General features: G+C 45.4%; 1 protein-coding gene and 1 long non-coding RNA gene across 44 annotated transcripts in view; one reads left to right on the forward strand and one right to left on the reverse strand.

The window, feature by feature from the left end:
• LOC105490600 (CUGBP Elav-like family member 2) overlaps positions 1 to 25,327 on the reverse strand; it is a 649,919-nt gene that overhangs the window by 80,027 nt on the left and 544,565 nt on the right. For all 43 annotated transcript variants that reach the window (XM_071068824.1, XM_071068806.1, XM_071068808.1 and 40 more), the window contains one exon: positions 7,281 to 7,329. In XM_071068824.1, the coding sequence (XP_070924925.1) occupies positions 7,281 to 7,329 (49 nt within the window). The remainder of the gene's footprint in view (positions 1 to 7,280; positions 7,330 to 25,327) is intronic.
• On the forward strand, positions 2,839 to 14,316 carry LOC105490598 (uncharacterized). Its single transcript, XR_003020091.2, has 3 exons — positions 2,839 to 3,545; positions 13,212 to 13,345; positions 13,643 to 14,316. It is a non-coding gene; the product is annotated as an uncharacterized lncRNA (long non-coding RNA).

The raw sequence follows: 25,327 nt of genomic DNA on the forward strand, positions 1-25,327 counted from the left end.
TGAAGGATGTCCTGGCCTAGAGGAGGGCTCTGCCTTAAGTCACTTGTGCATAAACGTTTCTTTTGAATCTGCATTATCATTTTGTCATTCCTATTTAATTGGCTTTTATTTCTCTTTTATGCCTCCCCCGGACAGGAAGTGTCTCATTTTCATTTAACCAATGAGCAGTTATCCCAGACTTACTGGAGCCAGTTCCTTCGGGATGCTAAAGCATGCATCTATGCTGCAAAGGGGCTGGGGCAGGTGTACTGGTAACAGGTGGGTTCCTCTACTGCAGTGCTGCTGACACAGTGTGGCTGCTGAGCACTTAAAGGGACTGGTGTGATCGAGGAAGTGCTTCTCTAAAACGTACTTTTAATTAAAGAGCCACACATGATTGCTCCATGGGCCAGCACAGCCCTCAAGGGCCTAGAGGAGACAGCTAAAGGCTCCTCTTCATAGAATCCCAGAGCGGAAGGAAGAGACCTAAGGGAGCTTCTGTCTATCTCCAAAAGATCTCCCAAGGTCCAGTGTGGGAGCGACCAGCCTGGCCCACAGCCTGGAGTCCCCCTCCCAGCCCAGGATTCCTTCCCCTGCTGTGTCTCCTCCAAGTTCAGAGGAGGAGAGGAGGCTTGAAGGGGTGAACAATGGCCGTGATTAGGCGATCAAGGTTCTAGGTCCAGTGCTGCCATTAGTTTGATATGTGTCCTTGGAAAACAGGCTGACCTCTGAGGACCTCCTGTTTTGTCATATGTGGAATGAAGGCTTAAATGCTCCTCTCTCCCAGAAATGGAGAGAAGGCGGCCCGTGTCATACTTGGGCTGACTGGGGTTCCTGAGGCGGGGACGGTGAGTGGGGGGTCAGAATCCCTTCCACCCAGCTCTCTCCCCACTGACAGCTCCTGCAACACCTCCGAAACTCTAGTGCATCAAAGAATACAAGTTGAAAAGCACAATTCCACGATACTTGTAAACTGTGAATTGTGCACCCAAGTGTTTGAGAAAGGCTCGCTGGGGGATGTGGAACTCAAGCTGGACGAAGGGTCTGGAGAGACTGGAGGTGGGAGAGAACGAGGTCCTAACCAGGCAAGGTGTGGAGTGTGGAGTAGTAGAGACCTGGTTTGGGTGGATGGAGGACAGCAGCCTAACCTCAGGATGGCATGTCCCATCTTCAGCCTCATGTGCAGAGAAGGAGCTCAGCAAGGAAAGCATTCGCTGGCCTGAGCCACTGCTTGTGTTCAGACTCAGAGGAGACACGGGCAACAGGCACCCCGGGATCTAATTCCCGGGAGGGAGACCGCTGAGGACCTGACCTCCTGTACGCCAATGGAAAACTTCCAATTCAAGTTCTTTTTCCTCCCTTCAGAGAAGGCAAAGTAGCACGGATCCGCTGTGAACTGGTGAAGCCTGGTCAGTCATGGGCAGCACAGGCCCAACAACGAAGCCAGAGAGACACCAGATACCCTGGGCAAGGAGCTCACCTGCAGGCCATCCATACCACCTGCTGCAGCCTGTCTATACTGCCTGTGCTCACTAACATGTGAGGATTCTGGTGGCGGAGGCCCCGTGGAAATGTGGCATTCCTGTGAATGCGAAAGGGAGAGATCGGACAGGAAGGGGAGAGATGAGATGGAAAGGGGGTAGAATAGGGAGAAGTATCACCAGGACTCCTTCCCTCTCATCTCCGAGACTCCTACCCCCAGCAAACTATGGCTGGCATTTTTGTGAGTAAAAATAAAATTCCTGTTATGTTTCTTTTTACCCTGAACAATCTGGTTTTAGTTCTTCTAAACAAAAGCAAATGAAAAATTCCCATCAAGTCCTTGGTTTCACGGGTAAACCAATAATTATGGTATTTAGCTACAACAATTTGTAGGTTTTGAGCTTCAGGGGGATGCCACAGTAAATTAAACACGCAGCTCCTGGGTAAGCTTAAAAATGATTTTTTTCCTAAGACGAATATGAAGAAAATGGAAACTACTCATGAAGAAATGCTGACTTCCTAGCCATCACTCAGGGTCAACTCAGCCAGGCAGCAAGAAGGAAGATAACTCCCACTTCTAAAAATAGCAAGTATTAGCCAAGAAAAAAAATGGAAACCTCCGTCACTATGTTATCAAAACGTTAACTTCCATCTGTGTGTGTGGTGTGTGGGCGCGCTTGTGCGTGTGCCCAGAAGTGCTGGGCTTTGGGAATCTCTTACCAGCCAATGTTGCTCTGTGGTTTCAACAGTTGGGCTGTGTTTGCTTTAAAGGCAAAATGGGGAATAGTGAGCATGCCCAGCTTTCTTCTGAGTTGTTATTTTTTTTGGTTTTCCAGGGACAAGTTAGTCATACAATTCACCCCCCAAATTCCCATTCTGAGGGTCCCCAACGGCTCTGTAAACATTCTACAAGAACACAGTTATTTTGAGTTCACTTAACTTTTTATCAACTTTTGATGACCATCTTGGTGAGTTTTTCCTGAGTATCCATGGGCACTAAGTATCTCACTTATTTTTTCAACCTACAGGAAAGTCAGTTGTTTAAATGAAATGTACTGTGTTCACAGTATTCTGCTAGGTGCTTTAAGGAATTAAAAAAACAAAAACAAAACAAAACAAAAACACTTAAAAAGGTCCCTGCCCTCTAGGGGCAAAGTCACTTTCCATGACAGACACTGAATAAACGCAGGGAAATGCTTTTACACATGAAGTGCTGGACAGGTGGGGTTCCCCCCCGCCGATTAGTAATGATGACCACAGAATCAAAAGGGGTTCCACACCAGCAGCCATTTGAAGTCTACCTTCCATGATACGATGAGAATGGGTTAATACTTTAAATACATGGGGTGACTTTTTTAAGTTAGGGGAATAGAAACTTCATTAAAAAAAAAAAAATCCCTAATTGTAAGTCTGTGCTAACACCCGGGTGTACAATCTGTCAAAGTCGCACCTGGATTTGGGGCTGCCTGAATTAATTAACAACTTTTCAATGTGTTAGTGCTAACATATGGCATTTAATTACTGCCTCCAAATCTGTGAGTCTCTCCACTTTGAATTTCAAAATTATTTCTTCATCTTCCAGTGAATCAGAAAGTGACTGGATGGAGCCACTCCATGATCCCTATTTTTAATGGAGGCTTTGCAGGTCTGCACCCTCTGCTGACAATATTTAGTTATCTCGACTCCTGCTAGCTCTGAACTTGACACACGGACACTGGAGGTTTTGGAGGCCTTGAGAGAGACACACACACAGCAGGCTTAAGTGACACTTCTGGGTTCTAGGCGTTAAGGACCCCCAGCAAATTGTGAGGTTGGAGGGTAAAAGCGGGATGGATGGATTTACGCTCTGTATATAGAGTAAAGACAACAAACAACTCCCCTTGTGGCAAGAGGCAAAGACATCAGAGTGAGCACAGCTCCAGCCTCTGAGACCCAGAACCAGAACCAAAGCAGCTTCTGTCTGTATCACTCACTGCCAGCCTAACTTCAGCAACTGCTTGTGACTTTCAGTACTGCACAGCTGGTACCTCGTTGGGCACAGCAACAGAGGAGCAAAAGCTGGATGGCACAGAGAATGAAAGACAGTAAGTACGTTTCTGCTTGTTTATGACGGTGCGTGCAATCCACACCTCCTCAAATACCCTGCCTGTCCCACCATTCGACTTTCTGCAACGGAAAAATAACAAAAAAGGCGGATTCTGTTGAAAGGTGGGTGGTTTCCTCAGTGTGCTCCTCTTAGCAGCCCCAGGAGTTTTTGCTTCTCCAGAGTGGGATTATTTTCCTTCTGGACAACCTGGCCCTGTGGGAGCACGTGGACAGGAAACACAATGCCGCCAGCTTCCATCGGTGTGCCAGAGGCTGCAGCTTAAAACAGAGCCAACTAAAGGGCAGGTTATAAGAAGCCATGGAGACTCGGGAAGTCTGCTCAGTGAAATCCCAAAGTGCGGGGCTGATCTGAGCGCAACCTAACGTTTCGGGGCTCACCCTAGAGGTTTCCTCTCTCAGAATCGCTCGATGGACAAAAGCTGCCAAGGGTGACTGCTTTTCTGGAGTTCACCTGTCCATCACGAATTAATCCATGATTAGCAGCTCCTTCTCGCTCAGCAAATACAAAGTTTTAGAAATCTGAACACAGTGATAATGAAGACAGTAAGTGTCTAACTGTGATGAGCCCTTTGTGCTATCCATAAATGTCAGCAAACTCAATAAAAGTGCAATTAGAGCTCGTTATACTTCTTTCAAAACTATAGGAGCTATTTAGAGCAACTGAGCCAAAGCAATCTTTGTGCTCTTTGAGCTTTAGAAGCTATGCTTACCTGTCAAAAATGCCATGTGGAATGAGAAAAGGCTTGCAGCTTTTATTACTCGCTTTAGAAAACTACATATTCCTCCTGATTCCTCAGTGAGGTCCAAAGAGAACCTTGAAACTGTTCATGTCTGTGCAAGGTGAGGTTCCATTTGGGCCTTTAGAAAGAAAAGCCCTTTAAAAGCAGCCTTCAGCACATTTATATTTTTGGACTTTTCTTACTGAAAATTCAGAAAATGAAGGTCAATCCACAAAGCAAAGGGAGAACTGGCTCAACTAGAAGGCTTGGGGGTTTTCATTTGTACATACAGAGCTATGCTTCGGTATGAACAGCCCAGGCCTGGACAGGCCAGCCTCTGCCGCTCAGAATGTACTGAAAAGGCTGCCTCGGTGAGTGGAATCACAGTGTTAACTTAGCAGAACTTAGCACACTGGATATTTACTATGTGCTGGGTGCTATGCTGAGCTCTTTACAGATGTTAGCTTATGTAAACCTCAAATAACCTTGTAAGACGGGCCTTACAAGTGTTCAGATGACACCACTGTAGCCCCCTCTCACAGCTGAAGAGACACGGATGCTGACTAAGGTTAAATAACTTGCCCGAGGACAAAACCAACAAGCGTGGAGTCAGGGGTCAAATCCAGGCTTCTCCAAACAGTTCGTAACCGCTACCCTAGGCTGATGCTTGAAAAACAGCATTTTCACATAACCGTCTCATCCTAAAGTAACGGTGCCCGGTCCTCCTTGGCTTCCGTGATCATGCAACACTGGGTGTGCCCATGACAGTTTTATTATGTGCTGTGATTCTAGACCCAAAGCAAACATGATTCTCAGGGACCAGGGTGGACGCTGGACAGAAAGAGCAACAAAACACTCCGCAAACTCCTGGCAGCTGCCTGTAGAAAGGGTTCTCTGAGGCAGATGAATACCTGCACAGCAGAAAACGCAAAAGAAAAATACCCCTTTGTGTTTCAGTACCGGGATTTTTCAAGTCCAATGTTTTCGGTTCAGCTCTCTAATTCGTCAAGTTTCTATAACTACAACCAAAGGTTCAGAAATGAGACAAAACCTTTTCCACAGACTTTTACTCCATGGTCCTTGTCCTGACACTGTTTAGAGTATTACGGAGCCAAAGGCAGGGGACATTTCTCGGTGGCCACACTCTCTGAGATGACCTGCACCAACAGGATTCACCCCAAAATACAAGGGTCATCCCTCCTGTCTCCCACCAAGGAAGTCAGACTCCAAGCACACGCCTCCGGAGCACAAGCGCTGAAAGGAGCCCGCCTGGGGGAAGTGGTCGCCTTCCCAGGCCGGCACGCTCCGTGGAGAGCCCGCAGAGGCCAGGAGACCACCTCGGGGTGTAAACAGGAATCAGCATTTCATAGGAGCATTCAATCATTACAGAGACTGTTACAAACATCTTATTGGAGTCTTGGGCTGGGGGGAAGCCAACTTAGGTGAGACAGTTACCATTAATTCCATTTTTACAAATGTGGAGATTCAGGTTCAGTGTTTCAGTGACTTCTGGATACTAAAATCAGTAGATTGAATGTCAGTTCCACAAGGTCTGAGGCACAGTCTCTTGGGGTCTTTTATTCTTCCTTTTCCTATTCAGTGCTGCAGCCCCAGCCCCTAGCAACATGCCTGGCACATGGTAACTGATGAATGAACAACTGGTGGCTGCAGGAGCAGCACAGCTCGCTCAAGGGGCCACAGAGCAGCAGCGGATTTGACAACTTCTGGTGCTAAGTGTCATGTTTGTGATAAAGCAGTAGAGAAAATAAAGAATTAACCCTAAGTAAAGTGCAGGGCTGAGGAGACGACAGTGGTTAAAGCACCGAAGTCCCCTCCTAGAGAGAGAAAAGCTATTTTTAAATTTTCTTTATTTATATATCTATGTTGCCTAGGCTGGCCTTGAACTCCTGGGCTCAAGGGATCCTCCTGCCTCGGCCTCCTGAGCAGCTTCGACTACAGGTGTGGGCCAGTGCGTTCTGCTGAGAGCTGAGAGAAGAAAGCTCCGACAAGCCGGGTGCTGGCAGCACCATGCCATGACTTGGAATTTTCTTCAAAACTTTCTATTCTGTGGAGAAGCCAGAAAATGGAATGCACTACAATTAGCAAAAAATACCTTGTGGAGAGATTTAGAACCCAATCATAATTTCCATTTGCAGATATGCAGATCTCTAAGTGCATGGCTTCTGCCCTGATTACTAATTAATGAGGTGCAAAACTGCCTGTTGGAAGGAAACAGTGCTGATTATGTCAGTCTTATGGGACAGAGCCGCTCTCCAGTCTAGGATGGTAGAAGATTCTTTTAACATACATTTCAGTAAATTAAAAGAACAAAACAGGGACAGAAGGTTCGTAGAAATGAAACAAAAACTTAAAGAGGGAAATGTGGCTATCAACTCTCTCGTGTCTCGAAGAGGCAAAACCCAATTATTTATGGACCTCATCAAATGCAGATTTTTGCACCAAGTGTACGTTGATTTAATCAGCAGATGGAACTCTGAATTCGGATGCAAACGCATCAGTGCAATTTACAGAAGAGTACAATAAGGCAGTCTCCAAGTCCAAAAAACACATGCAAAAGGTAAAAAAACAAAAACCAGCCCCACTCCCCACTCACAGAAAGATAGCCTAATTCTTCATGGGCAACTCCCTTCCTGCGGATGTCCTCTGGATCTCCAGGAGATGCCCCTGTATTGCTTTGTTGGAGGAGACAGGAGCCAAATGCTACAGGGTCCCTGTACAGGACAAGTCCCAAACAGAAGGACACAGAAAGCCACTGCTTGTAACATACATCTTTACGCCAGAGATCAACGGGACAGGAGAGAGGAGAGTGGAGAGTGCATTCCTTCAGACATCCAGGTCACAGAGAAGGTTCCTGGCGCAGCGCTATCTGCCTTCTAGAGAGAAAAGCAGCCGGGCCAGCTTCTCCCGCCCCCAACTGACTTTGTAATTTAAAGCAGCAGATATTATTAAACAAGACAGTTGGTTACCACCTACCGTTTGACTTTTCACTATCTGCAGGCTTCATCTGAATGGGATGATGCATCTAAAAACACAAAAGTGAGAAAGTAAAGGCAGATTGAACAACTGTAAAAATACAGAAATCTGAAGCAATTTGATTACTGATACTGTTTTAAGGGCACATAAGTAATAATAAGACTTCTCCCAGGTAATATTAACTATGTTAAAAAGCAAGCCTGTGTTTTCTGTTCAGGAATCAAACCCTTTTAAGTCACGGGACCCTGTAACACAGAACATATTTAAAAGCTTGGGCTCTGCTGTCAGACCTCAGTTTGAAACCTGGTTCTGCCACTCAATATGGTTTCTGCCTGTATGTTATAGGCAATTCTGCTTCTGCCGTTTATTACAGCTATGCAGTCTCAACCAAGTGTCTTAACTTCTCTGAGCTTCGGTCTCCTCATCTGTGAGATGGAGATAACACCTGAATTGTAAGGCTGTCAGAATTAAACGAGAAAATACATGTAAAGTGCTTCATAAGTAGAGGCTAAGACATGTTGAAAATAACTTAGCTATTGTTATTGTATCATTATAAAGATTATTATAAAATTAAATCATGCAGGATTTTCTGGCCAGCCTATGTTTGTCACATAGGTTCTTCTTAGGTCTCATGAGTAATTTGAAGAGCTAGCAGTTGACTGACTTCGGTGCCAGTATATAATTTTTATTAAATGCTAATACAAATACAGAATAGGAACACAGAACCACTGAAGAATGGAATGATGGAAGGAAGGATGGAGAGGAGGAGGGCGGAAGGGAGGGCGACGCGCACCTTCCCATCATGTCCAGTACATGACCAGAGTGGAAAGGACTTGAGACAGCAGGGCCGAGGTCCTGAGCTACAGCAGACCCGGGGGTCCCATGGCTCTTCATAAAGTGCCCGTCACACCCGCTGCCCCGTCTGCAGAGCGTGCTCCAAGCACAGAATGCCGCCACCATTTCCAATTAGAATCCATTCCCCAAACCACCTCCAAAGGTCCTCCTGCTTTACATTTCATTGCACTCCAAGGAACACAGAAGCCACAGGGTGGATGGAATCACTGGCTGTGCAAATGCTTTTATTATAACGGGTCCCATTCTCTCTGAACCTTTCATTTCCCCAGTGGACTTCCATCGCTTGCAAGCCACAGCTCTGGGTTTTATCTAATTTAAATGAAAGGGAAATGGCACTTGGCTCTGCCACTTTCATCATGGGAAATTATTATCAGGCAGTCAGGATCACGTGCACCTAATGCCGGCCCGGGTCTTCAGAACAGAGGAGGAGGGAGAAGAAAGAGGCTAAGGGAGCTGCCTCTTCAAAAGCAGGACAAGTCACCTGTGGAAAGCCATGAGTTGGGCTGAGGAATGTGACCTCTATCCTACAGTAATGGAGAGAAGGACTAGTAACATGCCAGGGGGAGATGGGCAGAGTCTTTGAGCAAGTGATCCTCCCAGCATGCATCTGTCTGGTTGTCCAACAAGTATGGAGCAAACAGCTACTGTCTGTCAGGCTCTAGGCCAAACACCGGGAACAAAGGCCAGTGAAGAAGGTCCTCCCTTCAGGTGCTCAGTGTGGTGGGAGTGGGACGGCGGGCAGAGAATGGCGGGGGTGGGATGGCGGGAGAGATGCTGAGCCCTCAGCCAGTAAGCACCCTGGCAGGCGCGTGGGGAGAGGCAGGACAGAGCCCACAGGAGTCCAGGGATGTCGGACTTAATCCTGCCTGGTGAGGAATGCCAAGGCGGCATCTGGGCTGAGTCCTTGGATGTGCCAGCAGCAAAAGGGGACTGCCATGTGAAACCCATGGGGCAGCCCTGCAGTGACCCAGTAAGCGGGAGGGTGACAGTTCCCTCTCACAGGGAGCTCCCAGTGTGAGCATGGAGGACCATGGGAAGGGCTGTGAAGGTGGGCAACGCCCAGCTCTCAGAGGGTCTTGCAAGCTAAGGAAATGAAATTTTGTCTGAAAGTATGTGGTCAGGTACAGAAGAAGAAACAAAGGCAACAAGATCAAAATTCTTGAAAAGCCATTTTGGCTGCAGTGAGGAGGATGGACTATAGAAGAGAGACACAGGCAGGGAGGACAGTTAAGAGGCTGCTGCCGCAGGCCAGGGAAAACTGGTAGAGGCTGAACTCCATGGCGACTGGCTGGTCGTGGGCATGATGGAGAAGGGGAACTCCAGGTCTGTACAACCAGGTGACGGTGGGATGATTGCCCGAATGGGGAAAACACGAGCAAAGAGTTTTAGAGGCGGCTGAAGAGCGCAGGTCTGGACATGCTAAGGTTGATGTGACTGTGGGGTGCAGACAGAAGTTGTAATCATGGGGCTCAGGCTCGAGAGACGGGCCAGGGCCACACAGAATGTTCCTCAGCGTGGCAGTGAAGCCACAGGTATGCGCAAAGCTGTCAGCGAGGGAAAGAAGGGTGCAAAGAGCTGAGAGCCGAGGACAGAACTGCAGAGAATACCAGGAAAGAGGAGTCCAAGGAGGGCAGAGCAAGGGGCAGGAGGAGCTGCTGGAGCGACTGGTCCCATGGCAGCCACGAGAAGAGAGGAGTTTCCAGAATGAGGGAGGGGCCGGCCACAGCAAACACTGTGAGAGGCCAAACAATTTGGATTTGGCAATAAAAAATTCTTCAGGGGATTTATCAGAGCAGGTTCTGTGGAGTGGCAGAGAGCACCTGGTCATGGGAAGTGGAGGGGAAAGGAGGAGGATAACAGCGGATATGGTGAATGAGGTCTTCTTCTATTTTGAGATCACCGGCAAAGGGGGTTCAACAGGAAGCTCAGTGGACGATGCGGGCCACCCATCTGTCCTTTCAAGACAGGAAAGACTTGTACAGGTTTTTCTGCTGAGAAGAGTCCGATGAGATTCATAGGTTCAAGATACGGGACAGACGAGGTGAGTGCACCTACATTATGCATGGGACACAAAAATGAAACGAACATGGCTCCTGCCCGCAGGGAGCGTGCAGTCCATCATGGGCGTTGATACGCGTCCACACAAAAAACAGGGACAAACAGAAGAGGAGCGCAAATAGAGCCCTGTGAGCATTCAGATGCATCAGTGAAATGTGTGGACGATGGGAGGTGGAAATTCGGGAGCAGCAAAAACAGAACCCCTGTACTCTAAAGCTGTAAAGGACCCTGGAAGTCATGCAGTCAGTGCTCTCGGCTGACAGGTATGAAGGGAATAGGTGACTGCATAGACACAGGTGGTTAACGGCAGAGCTGGGATCACACAAATCTAGTATCTCTACTCTTAATCTGGTGATGCCTCCCCTAAACCACACTGCTTCTCCATAAACTGTCCCATGTGGGACTTGGCCATAGGAGCCTTCGATTAAGAATGGGATGCTTCACTCACTGAAGGGGGCAGACACACACTCGTTGGAAGGCACCTGCGATATCCCCTTAGGGGGAAGTAATCTTCCCTTCCCCCTAACTCCTGTAGGACCTGATCTCTGTAGCTGCATGACTCATATGACACCAAGACTGCACGCTTAGCATTCGTGCAGCTGCTCAGAGAATTGGCTTGTGCTGTCCTAAGACTCTGCAGAAGGCTCAGCGAAGCAGCAGCAGTAATAACTCAGCTACTGCCACTGCACACCTGAACTTCGTTTTGTTCTTTCCTGGGCTCAGCAGGGGAAAAATCAACTTTGCAGAGCTGTGGATGGTCAGACCATGGTGAATTCTGAATAGATGGTCACCCCACTTCAGGTATGTTCTGAAGATAAGCTAGATAATGTATGCAAAGCATTGTGACCTTCTTAGAGAAAGGTGTTCAATCAGGACTGTATTAATAATGGCTCATTACCATGAACAGTTCATTTGAGTTACAGATTTCTGATCACATACAAGATGTAAATGTCAAGGAAGACAAAAAAAAAATGGGTGGGAGGAGTCATTCTCATAATACTGTTTCACTTCCTCAAAATCTTCTGACTCCTAGAACTTCGGGAGATTTCTTGAGTAGTGAAGTTATTATAAAAGAGTAGACATTCTAGTTGAAAGTTTTAAAGTATAAGGATGGAAAAAGAATTCTTCCCCTGTAACAGAAATGGTTTCAATGATTTGACCCAGTATGACTGCTCGTCTATTCACGTGTTCGTTTGCACCAGACACTCCATGTTAGACGCTGGGAAGAGGAGGATGAGAAGGGGTTCTCATGGTGATGGAGCTTGCAGTGTGGTAGAAGGGACAGATACAGCAACTACTTCCTGCAGCGTGATAAGAGGCATGCTAAGAGCTGTAGGGTGTGAACTCAAAGAGACACCAGGCACAGATGGAGGAAGGACACGCTGGGGAAGGCGTCTCACATGAAGCTATGTCTGCGTTCATTCTCAAAGGATCCTCATGTTAACCAGAAGATGTGGAAAGGACATTTCAGGGAAAAGAACAATTTATTTGGAGGCACAGAATAAGAGAAAATAGGCCCTACTGTTGATCAAGAACAATGATATGATATCCTAACCAATACAGGAAGCAACGGAAGCTGTCTTTTTTTGTTTGTTGAGACGGAGTCTCACTCTGTCGCCCAGGCTGGAGTGCAGTGGCGCGATTTCAGCTCACTGCAAGCTCCGCCTCCCGGGTTCAAGCCATTCTCCTGTCTCAGCCTCCGAAGTAGCTGGGACTACAGGTGCCCGCCACCACGCCCGGCTATTTTTTTTTTTTTGTATTTTTAGTAGAGATGGGGGTTCACCGTGTTAGCCAGGATGGTCTCAATCTCCTGACCTCGTGATCCTCCCGCCTTGGCTTCCCAAAGTACCGGGATTACAGGCGTGAGCCACGGTGCCCGGCCAATGGAAGTTGTTAAAAAGAACATTCACCGAAAACAAGACACCTAAAGCACAAGACTAACAGTGAGGAATATGTTCATGGGCTGGACAATTTCAAGTAAAAAGAAAACAATGCCCATCTACTCACTCCTTAATTAAAACCACCCTAGATGCCGGGACAGGCAGCTGGCGGTCACACCCTCAGCACCCTTCTCAAGAGCTAATGATGAAATCGGTGGGGTAGAACCACTGCTTCTCAACTGCTTCCCCATGACTAGGGACCCTGGCCCTCCCCGCTGCCAGAGTTAGATGGGGCTGGAGGCAGGATCTCATGTTGTGCCCTGCACATGCCTGCAGGTCCCAGCAGACAGCAGGAGACCAGGGGAAGGCCCAGGTGAGGTGCTGGTCACTAATTCAATCTACCTACTGTGTGGCTAGGGTCAGGGTTGAGGCTAGTTCCCAGGGGCTACCTCCTTCCTCTGTCTACAAGGGAGCACACGATCTTCCAGAATTTTCGCAAGGAGTCTCTGAAGAGATGTGTGCTAATTAAACTGAGGCTGCATCTCCAGCCGCACAGAATGGGAAGTTTTAATTCAGGAGTATTTTTTAGACACAGTATGGGCTGTGTCTAAAAAAATCTTCAGTGGTCTGTGCTGTCATGAGCTGTCTATACTGTCCAATGAGTCTAACAATTTTACAGACACCAGCCTCTGACTTTACAGAGTGCTTGTCCTGAGTCATGATGAAAGAATTAATAGGTCTATTACGTCTGTTCATCTCAGCTGCACTTGCAGCAAGCTTGGAAGATGATAGATCTCCGGTCCTCTCACGCAAGGCTGCAGCATGCTTGCAGGGAAACGGCAGGAGCATGAGTTTTGGAAATAGATCCTGTTGACGGGAGTAAATGGGACTTCACACGTTTCTTCAAGTTCGCATTGCTCTCAAGAAAGGCTTCTAAACCCACTCATTTGAAGATTTCCTTGACAGCACATGAATTTTTAGAAGTTTTTTTTTTTTTCCCAGAATAACACGTTGCCTAAAGCCGCACGTTAAGGTACTGGTTAATGTCTTGGTCTCTATTTAACCCTATTTGTTTAAAAACCAGTGAAACATAGCAAAAGGGGAAATTTCAAGGGCTCCTTCCCTTCCTTCCTCCCAGGGAGAAGGAACTAGAGTTAAGTGTGGTCCTCAGGCGGCATCTGCTGAAGCTCTGTTGCTCCTGTGTACTAAGAGTCGGCGTCCTGTGCACAGTGAAGGTGGAGCCCGTGGAGAGGAGCATCTCGGTACACGGAGGTATGGTCCTTCAGGGGTCTGCTTGGGCTTTCAGTGAGCTGGAGGTTCTTGAGGACAGCCCCGTCTCATTGTCCCTTCTACCTCAAAGCTAAGCTTCTGCACCCATGACTGCACACGGTGGCTCGGTTCTTACCCAGCACCAGTTGCCACCGACGCCTCCATCCCTGTCGCCCTGGTAGGAGCCATCTGTTGGTGGCAGACCACACACTCCCAGCATCAGGAGTCCCGCTTCGTTCCACCTCCTGGGGATAAGCGGCTCGTGGTCCTCCCACCTCTTCTCCCTCGCTACACACACAGGGTCCCGGAGTTCAGTGGTCCACGCTGGTCTTCACCCTGGCTGGCCCGTGACTGGGCCTGATGCCCCTCACTCCTGAGTAAGCTGACCTTCGATTCTTCACACAAGGGCCCAGCTGTGACTCACGAAAATGAAAATGAGAGTACGACTTTGGAGCAAAGCCATTTCTCAAGTCTGAGGGGTAAGTGCATGCACAGAGCGCTGCACACAGCTCTGCCAACAGCTGTCACCACCTGGTGCCGCCGCGAAGCTGGCCACGGAGCAGCCGCACGCAGCAGCCACGCTCTCCGGAGTCGCTGCTATGGACACAGTCTCACGGGGCTCTCTGAAGCCCTCTGCCTTGTGGGTCTCTGCTGCAGAAAGGGAGGGTTCTGAGCCAGCACAGGCCTAGTCTGGAGACAGAGTCCTGGGGGAAGGAAGCGTCTGTGGGCAGGGGGCACAGCTGGTTCCTCACACACGGGAGAACTCATGTTGGAACTTGTTTAACCCCAGCCATCACCAATTGATGAGTTAACCACCTTTAACGTGAGATTCAATAAAACATGCCATTTTTAACCTGAAATGGGTTTTTACAGAGTCACTGTTACGCATCTCATTATTAAACCCATCCTGACCCCTCGAGAGAGCAGCCGTGCTAGCACATATTATAAGCCTATTGCCCATAAAATATTTAAAAGTAGAGAAAGGGATGGAAAGAAGTGGATTCGCGAAAGAGCTATGTGCCAAGTGAGAAAATGAAAATCTTCTGGCCAGTAAAGACCCACTGGTATTTTTCTTTCATTCCATGACAACACAAAAATCATCCATGGAGAATACTCGTGTCTCGCTTGTATATTAACTATGAAATGCCAAAGGCACCTGTACTTTCTGAATTTTTCTCTAAAAAAATTTGGGAATGCTAAGAACAAGTTTTAAAAGATTTGCCACCAATGGGAGGCCCATCATCCCCTCAAATGAAAGAGAGCGTGCCCCGCCACGAGACCTTCTATTACATAGGAAGGCGCCCCCAAGCCACACAGGTTTGCCTGTCTCCCTCATGAGTGACCCTAATTCCAGTCACTGTTCTATTATACTCCTGATAGCAGAGATGGGAAATAATCAAAAATAGCTTTAGGGATGGTGACTTAGTTAACATCAATGACCACTAAACAAGAACCTTCACATTAAAAAAAGAAAAAAATAAAGTAACACTATGGTAAACTTGCTAAGATATCTTTAATAGAAGGACATCTCTGAAAGAATACAGATGACAAAAATAATCTGTCAGATCAATAACAAGCAGCTGGCCCAGCAGGGTGGCTCACGCCTGTAATCCCAGCACTTTGGGAGGCCGAGGTGGGTGGATCACTTCAGGTCAGGAGGTTGAGACCAGCCTGGCTAATATGGCAAAACTCCATCTCTACTAAAAATACAAAAATTAGCTGGGCACGGTGGCGCGCACCTGTAATCCCAGCTACTTGGGAGGCTGAGGCAGGAGAATCGCTTGAACCTGGGAGGAAGAGGTTGTAGTGAGCTGAAATTGGGCCACTGCACTCCAGCCTGGGTAAAAGAGCAAGACCCTGTTTCAAAAAATAAATAACAAGCAGTTTTTATCACTGGGACAAAAACTGCATCTGGAGGTCATAACTATTCCTGATAAGTGGAATGGAGCCTTTAGATAATTGCTGTTAACACAGAGGATGCCTTCCCCCCTTCACCTTAATTCTTGAAGCACCTTTACTCTACAGACTCTTTATGCATGGTAATTAACTGAATTCTGACAACAGCCCCAGAAATCGGTACCTATGAGGAACCAAGGCAGAGAGAGGCTAAATAACCTGGCCGAGTCAGACAGCAAGCAGGTGGCAAAGCAGGGATTTGAACCCAGGTCTGTCCGGTGGGAGCGCAAGCCCGAGGCTTCTACCCCATGCTGCCTCTCATGTGCATCCACACGGTTGTGGTGCAAGCAAGTTTGGGGTTTCTAAGAATCTGCAACATTACCGTAATTTCCCTTTTCCACACTACACATGAAGATTGCCTCAATTTACAGGCTTCTTTCCAACGAGAAACTCATACTTTATATGTGCGTGTCATTAACCTGTGTGTTTTCATATACACATACAATGTTTTAACAATTGGCTCAAGAACAAAAATTATTGTTTGGGTTTTATGAAAAGGGCAGGAAAGAAAGCTTAAAAACATGCAATGAAAATAAAAAAATACATAGCTTTAGAGTCAGGCCAGGAAAGTATAGCCCCGGCCAATTTGCCATTCGACTAACAAGGACGGAGTTAAATCTCTGTTCGAATCCAGAGGTTCAAAACTCAACACAGTGGATTAGACTCTGAGGTGTCTTTCACAGGGCCAGCTGTCTGAAATGTTCTACACAGATGCTGAGAAGCAAACTGAAGAGAAACAAGATTAGGATCAGTCCTTCTGTGACAGGAAATAGTTGTGAATCACTGACATTAATGATCTTACATTTTGTGGTGTATTCACCAACTGATACTGCAATAAATACACTGGAATCTATAAAACCAATCAAAGCAAAGACCACTCATTGTTGAGTGAGCCAACATTCATGTCCAAAGGCCCTACTATGTGGCTTTGTGTTAACTGCCTGGATTAGGCAAGGTCTATTTATCTGATTCGGAAATTTGGGAAAACACTGTTACCCTCTGAAGATGCCAATTCCATGATGGAGGCAGAATACATGGCATTTACCTAACCTCTGAGTATCAGCGCTATTTCAAGTTGTTCTTTTATGTATCACGATTAACACATTAGGCATACAGCAAACTTCTTTTTTTTTTTGAGATGGAGTTTCTCTCTCAAAAACTCCATGTTGCCCAGGTTGGAGTGCAATGGCGCGATCTTGGCTCACTGCAACCTCTGCCTCTTGAGTTCTAGTGATTCTCCTGCCTCAGCCTCCTGAGTAGCTGGGATTATAGGCACCCACCACCACACCTGGCTAAGTTTTTGTCTTTTTAGTAGAGACGGGGTTTCACCATGTTGGCCAGGTTGGTCTCGAACTCCTCACCTAAGATGATCCACCCGCCTCGGCCTCCCAAAGTGCTGGGATTACAGGCACGAGCCACTGTGCCTGGTCAGAAAACTTCCAATCACCATTTGCTGACATGGTTTTATAAAAGTGATCTAAGCCAGAAAAAAAAAAAAAAGCAGATTTGAGTTTGATAACAATAAAGAAACATAAGTGATCCTTCTCTCATATCCCCTTCTCCCAACCAGGGGAAAAAAACTACAGTGGAAATAAATTACAACTTTTTCCTGATAGCCATGATATGTGTGACACGCTTAAAACACTGAAGGCACAGTAAGTGCCCACTGCAGTTGTCATCGTCCTCGTCTTCATTATTAGTTTGCATCGCATAGGAGCTTCCCTGAGGGGAAGGAGAAAAGGTCCCAACTGAAAGCTAAGAGAACACACTGGAAAGAATGGCCTTTCTTGGTCACCTGGGATATATACAGCTAGCAGTGCTCAACTCCATATGCTAATAATCCAGCGATGGAGAAAAACTACAGACCCCAGTATCTGATTTGGGCTTATCAGGCTCCAAATGAGCCTTTGTGCTGTAAAGTTACCACCTACTTACATTTCCATTGAAATCGTACACCAAACGGGGAAAAACCAGCAATATCGCCATTCAGTTCTGGCAAAAAATAAAATAAAATAAAATAAAATAAAATATTGCAGGAAAACTAGATGACTCTGGGTGTAATTCTGTGAGGGAATGTGGAGTCTGTTATGGTGATGAAGTCATCATTTCTGACAGATGACTCTAATCGGCTGTCAGACAGCATTCCACATCCCCATCAGTAACTTGGCATCCTACTCAGCCTATGTTACCTTCTGTATATAAAACACATACCAAACCAGAGAAGGTACAGCCTAGCATTTATTACACTCATTAGCTGTGATTAGGTTCTGTGTTTTCATCCTAAATAACACAAGCTTTCATTTTCCTTTATTTAATCTTAAAATTAGAAGAAAAATGGATGGCTTAAAATAGGAGGCATGGACCATGAATGAAAAATAACGGCTATGATCAAAGCGTGAGTGTGCCGCCTTCAGAAGCACTGCTACTCAAAAATATGGCAATCTTCTCTTAGCTTAATTTTTCTTAGAAACATTTTCACTATATTAGTGATAAAGATGAATAAACTGATGCCGTTTTTTAACCTTCCCATTAAATGTGGCACCCAACCAGCTATTATCTCAGTAGAAGGTATTGTTGTCACTGTGTTTAGCAATGTCATTGTGAACAGGAAATTTCTTTGATAATACTGTAAGTTCTTCCCTCTATGCCACTGCACCTTTGTGATATAAGAAACAACGAATCCAGTCAGTTGAGCTCCCAAATAAATGCAAAGCAAAGCTAGCTTTATTTAAAAGTTTATACCTAGGTTTGTCTAGAGTCCTCTGCTTACATCTATATGTTTTAATAACAAAAAACTAGAGGGTATAAAACAATTTTGAAAATGGAGATAAATGGAAAGATTCAACGTAAGAAGAGCCTTGTAGGATTATAGTGCTGCTAAGGCTGCACGATGACAGCTACAATTACAACGAAAGACCACGAGAATTGTGTGCGACACTCAGATCACAATCACTACTGATTAATGAGCTCAAATTAAGAGAAAGGTAGGTAATAATTTTCCCTTATCACTAAGTGGGAAGTATACTGACATCTTCTCAGCCATGATTCCTTTCTGACTTGTGGAACTGTCTTCTGAAGTCAGTGATGGACACTCCAATACTCATTCTTCCAGATGTTCTCCAGATCTTACCCAGGCGCTAATTTAGACAAGCTGCCTAACTGAGCAATGCAAAATACACACTGAAATGATAATGCCTGACCTGGCCATTAAAGGCGACTAAAGGTGTGGTTTAATGAGCTGGTGGTTTATTTACATTTCCAATCCTAGATTCTATTACGTTGGTACAAAAGTGATAATGATTTTTACCATTACTTTCAATAATAGACGCCAACAAACAGCATTCTCTCCTATTTTAAGAGAAACGAGTCTGGTTCAAAAAGAAATCATCCTTGTGACATTTGTCTCTGCCCGTGATGCTGCCTATGGCCTCAGTGCTCACTCAGCCTTCGGTGTCCTCCCCAGTGCCGGCTGTTGTCAGGTGGGGCTTACTGTGACTCAGTTCTCGACATCCTGGGAATCGGGATGAACAAAGCCCCAAAAGTCAGTGAGTGGCTGACCCCCAGCCTCCCTTGTAATCCTTACCCAGCGTGGAGATGCTTGTGGGGCTGAAGCAGCCCTTGTACCTGGGTCCCTAGTGCCCATTTTCTCCTTGAGGACCTGGTACATGTGCTGGCCTCAAATCAGAAACAAGTCTCCTCACCTGGATCTTCTGAGCCTCTGCAGGGCTCGACTCTGTCCGGGCTGATCTCTCACACTGCTTCCCATGATGACCTACTACTCAGACTCTTCCAGCCATACTCCTGCCTCACCCCATAGGAAATGACCTGAATCTGGGTACTCCACAGAGAACCTGAGAAGCTGGACAGAGACCATGGCTTACGGGGCATCAGCCCCGGGATGGAGGCTGCTCTTCCAGCTTCTCAGACCTCTCACCTAACACTCTGGTGTGGCTCTAAATTTGCTTAATTTTCCACCCCTTGAAATAATCAGTTTAGCTCTCTCTACTAATTTCTTTCCTTCTCATAGACTTTTCTATTTCCGCGGCTACAGCCCTAGTGAGGTTTCCATTCCTGCTCACCTGGATCCCTGAAACAGCCTCCTCACCAGTTCTGGTCATTAAATGGCCTTCCCTCTTCTACACCACTGACTTTGTAATCTGTCTAAAACTGAGTCTAGACATTTTTCTCCCCCACTCAAAAACTTTTACTTCTCTGCCAAGTTAATATCCAGCTCCTTGGCATGTATGTCAGGGAATTCTATGCTTTGACCCCCAGCTCCCTTTTCAGGCTTATTTTGCATTATTCCATCACACTCTCTTCTAGTGGAATCAGGCAAACCCCCTATTCTGTGTTAACTTCTGCTGTGTGTTTATCCACACAATGGCACAACGACCCTCTTCATGCATGTACACACATATTTCCTTTGCCAATATAACTGTTCTATGTTTATTACACAGAAACATCTATACTTCTAGTTAGGCTGAGTAATTGTTGTGAAATTGCTGTTTTTGTAGTTTTAAAACATGGGTTAATAGTGACCGTTTCATATGGTTCAACCTTATATGCTGCATACCAATGAAACCACATTCTCTTCTTTTTCAGACAACTCATTAAAAGGTCCAAAAAGTTCCATTTTTGTAGACTCTTTCTTTTTTAAGGTGTGGAGAGCTATCCAGTAATTCATCTGCAGTATTTACTAGTTTCAAGTTAATTCAGTATTTACTAGTTTCAAGTTAAATTAAACAGTGACTTGATGACTTAAAACAACACTACCCTCTAAACCAACCATGGAATTGATGAGTGTTTCGTGTACAATGCAAGGCGTCCTCCATCCACTCCAGGCAGCTTCAATGCTCTGTTAATGTTATTGATGCTTATCCAGTAATCTCTAGTTTTCTTTGAACTTTAAGACAATCTAAAGCCACCACAAAAATACCCCTCTAACAAGCAAATCCTTAAAATCTCTGGTTCAAAACTAACTTGGAAAATTTAAGCCGACTGTATTTTCTCTTGAACCTTCTGACAGGATACAGGCATTTCATGAAATCAATGGAAAAGCACTATTGAATTTCGTATTCTAATGATCCTCCCATAGCTTAGTTTGTGAGTCCTGAGTTGTCTGAGTTGCTTTGCCAGCCACGTTTATTAATTAGTGTCTAACATTTCCACCTCTCTGCAAGTTGCAACCTCTCATAAAAAATGTATGATTTGATTGGTTTAGGAATGACAACTTCATTTACAACAGACACATAAATACCATACCTCACTTGGCATTCTTTTCCATTCATTTACCTCCATGGCCTTTGGGAGTTGTACTGAGTGAATGAAAACAGATAACTAGCGTAATTTCCCATTCTTACTCACATTTAAGCAAAAATGATTAAATATCTGGTTTTTTTTTCCTTTTAAACAAATGAGGCTGCCTCCCCAACCCCCCCAAAAAATTCTCTCCTAAAAATAAATGGCAAGTTTTACAAAATGCCTTAAGGGCTATTTCTTATTAGCCTTGTTTAAAATGCGAATCCATTAAACATCTGAGCAAGACATCAGATACTGTTTTCAGCAGCTACATTTATTCATCTCATCTTCTACAGCAGTACTAACTTTGCTTGGTATTTTGCTAAAGAAAGAGCTCTCCTCCAGTGTTGCTCAGTCTTCATGAGTTTGAGTTTAATTTCACTCATTTTGATTTCTACCTTCTACTCTAATGTATGAGATCGTTCACCAACTTTGGAAATTACTGGTTGGTAGAGCTGAGGGAAATTATGACTGAGTGCAATTGTTCTATAAATATGCTTTATGCTCAAGTGCAATCTTTTAAAGAGTAAATTCAAGGCTTAGGCCTTCAGATACTACTGCGTGTAACCGAAAGTGAAATGGCAAAGGTAACGCAGATGAGGAATATGTGAGACAAGCATGTGGGAGAGATTTTATGTTAAGGAGTAAAGCGAGAACCCTTTATTGACAGCACTTGACGTGTGGTGACACATCTTCTCCTTTCATAATTTCTAACAACTGTGGACATGTAGCATTTAATGGGGACTTGCGAAGCTTGGCTCTTTATGTTTGCTTTGTAGTGGAAAGAACATCACAGAATCGTAAGGTCTGAGTTCGAATTCTGACTCTGCCCATTGTAAGTATGTCAGTCAAGTCACTTGACCTCGTTAAAACCTGGCAAACTCATGTCTGAAGCAGGGATTGTATCAGAAAACTCACTGCATCATTGTGAGAACTGAATCAAAATATATATTAAAATACACAGTAAACTCTAAAGTGCTGTAAGATTGTCAACTCTCTTCTTCATTCACTTAAGGATTATAATTAGAGTAAAAAGTGCCTTTTTAACTCTGCATGGCTTCTAATCTCTACTGTGTTTGTTGTGTGTGGAGGGCGGATCTACCTAATGGAAAGGATTGCGATGGGGATGAGGGGATCCAGACCTCCCTCCCTCCTCTCACCCCCCCCCACCAGTTTGTAAAAAGCTTGAATTTTTTTTATGTTGAAAGAGTGTCTATGAATAAAAGCTGTTCTTGAGAGTTCATCTATTCAACAAACATATGTCCAGCACCATCTATGGTATGAAGCATTAAGCCGGGCTCTGACAATGTTCCCTCTCAAGGAGTTTGGACCTCAGAACAGGAGTGGCTGAGATGTCAGCAATGGAGGGGAATGAAGAACAGCAGGTGACAGGATAAACTGAAGCGGGTGACACAGTAGATTACAATGAAGCAATGCTCACCTCTACCTTCCCAGGATAAGACACCAAATGCGTGTGTGGTATCATACAGCTGGGACACAGCGTATGAGCAAAAATGTCCCAGAGGCTGAAGAAAAAGGTAGCGGCACAGTATAGTGTGTGAGTGTGGGGGGTGATGTAGAATTCTGGTACACCCACCTCCCCCATTCTAGAGATCTATAATACCAGCAAGCATGGTGATTACAGGGATAACCTCCCAAATCCCCTCACCCCTGTTGTGCCTCTATTATTCCTAATGACAACTGGTGAGTCCCAACTTGATAAAGAGGGAGGAATTCTAGAGGTTCCATTAAGGTAGCATCCTGGATATCTTTGCTGTTGGAAGTGGCAGGGTGGAAAGTTGAGGTGTATGTAGGAAGAGGGGATAAGGAAGACCATTTCTTGCTTTTGGCCTTGGCTGACCCACCAATTCACTCGAGATGGGCAATACAGGAGGAAGACCCAGTTAATAGTCATTTTAGTACTGGAATTTCCTGTAGACCAATTGAATGGATCTGTTCAACAGCAGATACTGGATATCTAAGTCTGAGGCTTAACAGAGAAGTCCGATTTCAGATAAACATTTGGCAGGCAGCAGCCTGTAGAGGTAGCGGAAGCCTGGAGAAGGGATCACTGGGATCTAAAGAAACCATGCGGCGTGAGAAGAAAGCAGTGAAAACAGAACCCGGGGCACGTCAGCATTTAAAGGGCAGTATTTGATCACACCCTTTGCTTGCAATCTCTAAAAAAAGTACACCCAAGTTCCTGTAACTGAGGAGAAAGTGTTCATTTCTCCTGCGTGTGAAGGCACACGGCTTAAGGTGTCTGTTTCTCTTTTTCCCTCAGTTCTGCTCCAATCCAGGCTCTTCAACATTCTGAGCTGTAGCCCAGGCCCACTCTGCCCTTTCAAAAATCAATGTTGGGCCTGGATAGCTGGTGAATTTACTCTTTCATTACTTAGAATTTTACTGAATTCTAGGAAGGTTTTCTTTCCCGGTAAAGCTTAATGTACACTGGACATATTTAATAGCCATATTACAATGAAACTTAAAGAGCATGCCATGTTTAGAGAACAGAATCAAGATAAAATGCCTATGAACACATCCAAGGAGTCCAAGCTATAGCATCTATTAACCAAATGCTGTCAAGAGGCTGAAGATCAGTATTAAACAAGATGCCGGGATGCTGCTGTGGGAAATGGGAACCTGGCATAATTGACTCTGATAGCCTCACGACAGTCCCACCACATATGCAGCATGCTCTGCCATCTTTATTCTCCCATCCATGAATGTGGGCCATCTCCTATCCATGAATGTGGGCCATCTCCTATCCATGAATGTGGGCTATCTCCTATGAAGCAGATTATGTAAAAATACACAGCCCAGTGTGTCCTTGAAATCCGTACCATGCATTTCATCAACAACGTCAAGGCACATCTCAGGAGGAACTACAAAGATCACCCCAAGAACTGAAGTATCTTCAGCACTGCTCTTTCCCTTCTTTCTAAGCCATAGGAGATTTTACCATTTGTCAACTGGACTGAGTCCAGAGCTCATTTCCACTGATGAGTGGATGTTGTGATTGTGACCACTCGGTCCTGTGGCTGTGTGAGTTACTCACTTCTGATTCTATTATTTTTCCCCCAAGACCAAGGGTGAAGGAGACTCAAGTCACCTGACTCAGAGACACAGGTGTCACTGATGAAAAAACAATGAGGTTTATGAGTCTCCAAAAATGTGTCACTGAGAGACAGAAGCTATTTTTTAGCCTCAACTATATTAACTCAGCTCTAATCTGATACTGAAACAACAGAAACGAGTACAGGAATGTGAGAATGAAAGACAGCAACCGTATACAAACTAAGTAGACAGGATTTTTTTTTTTTTTTTCCTGAAGAGTTAAATCATTTGGTTGCAATGATTTGGAAAAATAGACACAATGTGCGTCTTCTGTAAGTCCTGCAGGAACCCTAGTCCTTTTTATCTTCCAGCCCCACATACTCCTTCCGGATCCCCTTCTCTGCTCAGGGCTGACACTCCATCAAGCTGATATGATACCCTAGCTTGTCTCCTCCTCCGGGTGTATGCTCTCTCTTGTCTTGCCCCACTCTGCTTCCGGTTCCACAAGGATCTTCTCATCACTTTGTTGCTTCTTTGGTTGACCAACTGCAGCTCACTCTCTGATGCTGGTCTAATAAGTAGCAGCTGCTGATTTAGGCAAACGCTTACTATGGTAAGTTCAGGTTTTATGCAGCAACAAATGATTTTTGTCCTTACAGACTACAACCCAGGATGTTTGTTGTACCTACAATAATTAGGAATAACCCACAATGTGAAAAACTTCTCCAGATTCACAAGAAGGAAGAATGAAAAAACAGGAACTCAGAACTCATTCAAGGGGAAATTTTACACTGCTCAGGGCAGATGACATTCTTTTTAAGCCTCCCAAATTGCAAAAACATACATAGACCCAGCATCCCTCATTATGCAATAGTATATTCCACTCTAGCATTCATGTGGTAGTTAAATTTTCTTTGTCAGCAAAAGTCTCTCAAGCTGTGGATAGCAAGAGACACAGGGTAATAAATGCTTTGTTTTCCTGGTAAGGAATTTCAGGTCTGTGAATGATGAAACAGTAGGACTCTACACTCTGATGGTTTCTGCAAGGTGGAAATGAGCTGCTGAGTATTACAGATTAACTCTTTGTGGCAGAAAATTGTTCCTCATGCTTTAGAATTAGCTTATTCTGGCCAGAAAAACTGTGCTTAAAATAGCAGCATTTCCATTCATCCCCTTACAGTCTGACACATATTAATTCTACGTAAGTCCCATTCAGAGATTTCCAACAATTTAGAGGGTGGTTGGGAGGGAAAAATCCAGTTGCTCAATTGAGGATGCTGGAAAACCCAGCACATCCTCACATCTCCGTTAACTTTCCCACCTCCTGTCCTGCAGTCAGGCTGCCCCACTCCACCCCACCTTCAGAATGTCCGGAAGGAAACAGGGAGGGCGGCAGCCTCTCCAGAGGATCTCTCTTGACCTAGGTACTCAGAGGAGGGAACACAGCAACCCATACTTGCGGGAAGTGTGCGTGCACACACCAACAGGGCTGCCCTACAGCGTACCCTGTGAGGGACTCCCGGGCAAAGAGCACGGAGAGGCCTTGTTCTCCGGAACGGCACTTCTCAAACTTTGCTGTGTACCCATGTCACTCAGGATTTCGTGTTTTCAATTTAAAAAGAAATTTTAAATTTTAGTTTTTTAGAGTGAGGTCCTGACATACAGATGCACTGT

The sequence above is a fragment of the Macaca nemestrina genome, chromosome 9 (assembly GCF_043159975.1).
Source record: "Macaca nemestrina isolate mMacNem1 chromosome 9, mMacNem.hap1, whole genome shotgun sequence".
NCBI classification, from domain to species: Eukaryota; Metazoa; Chordata; class Mammalia; order Primates; family Cercopithecidae; genus Macaca; species Macaca nemestrina.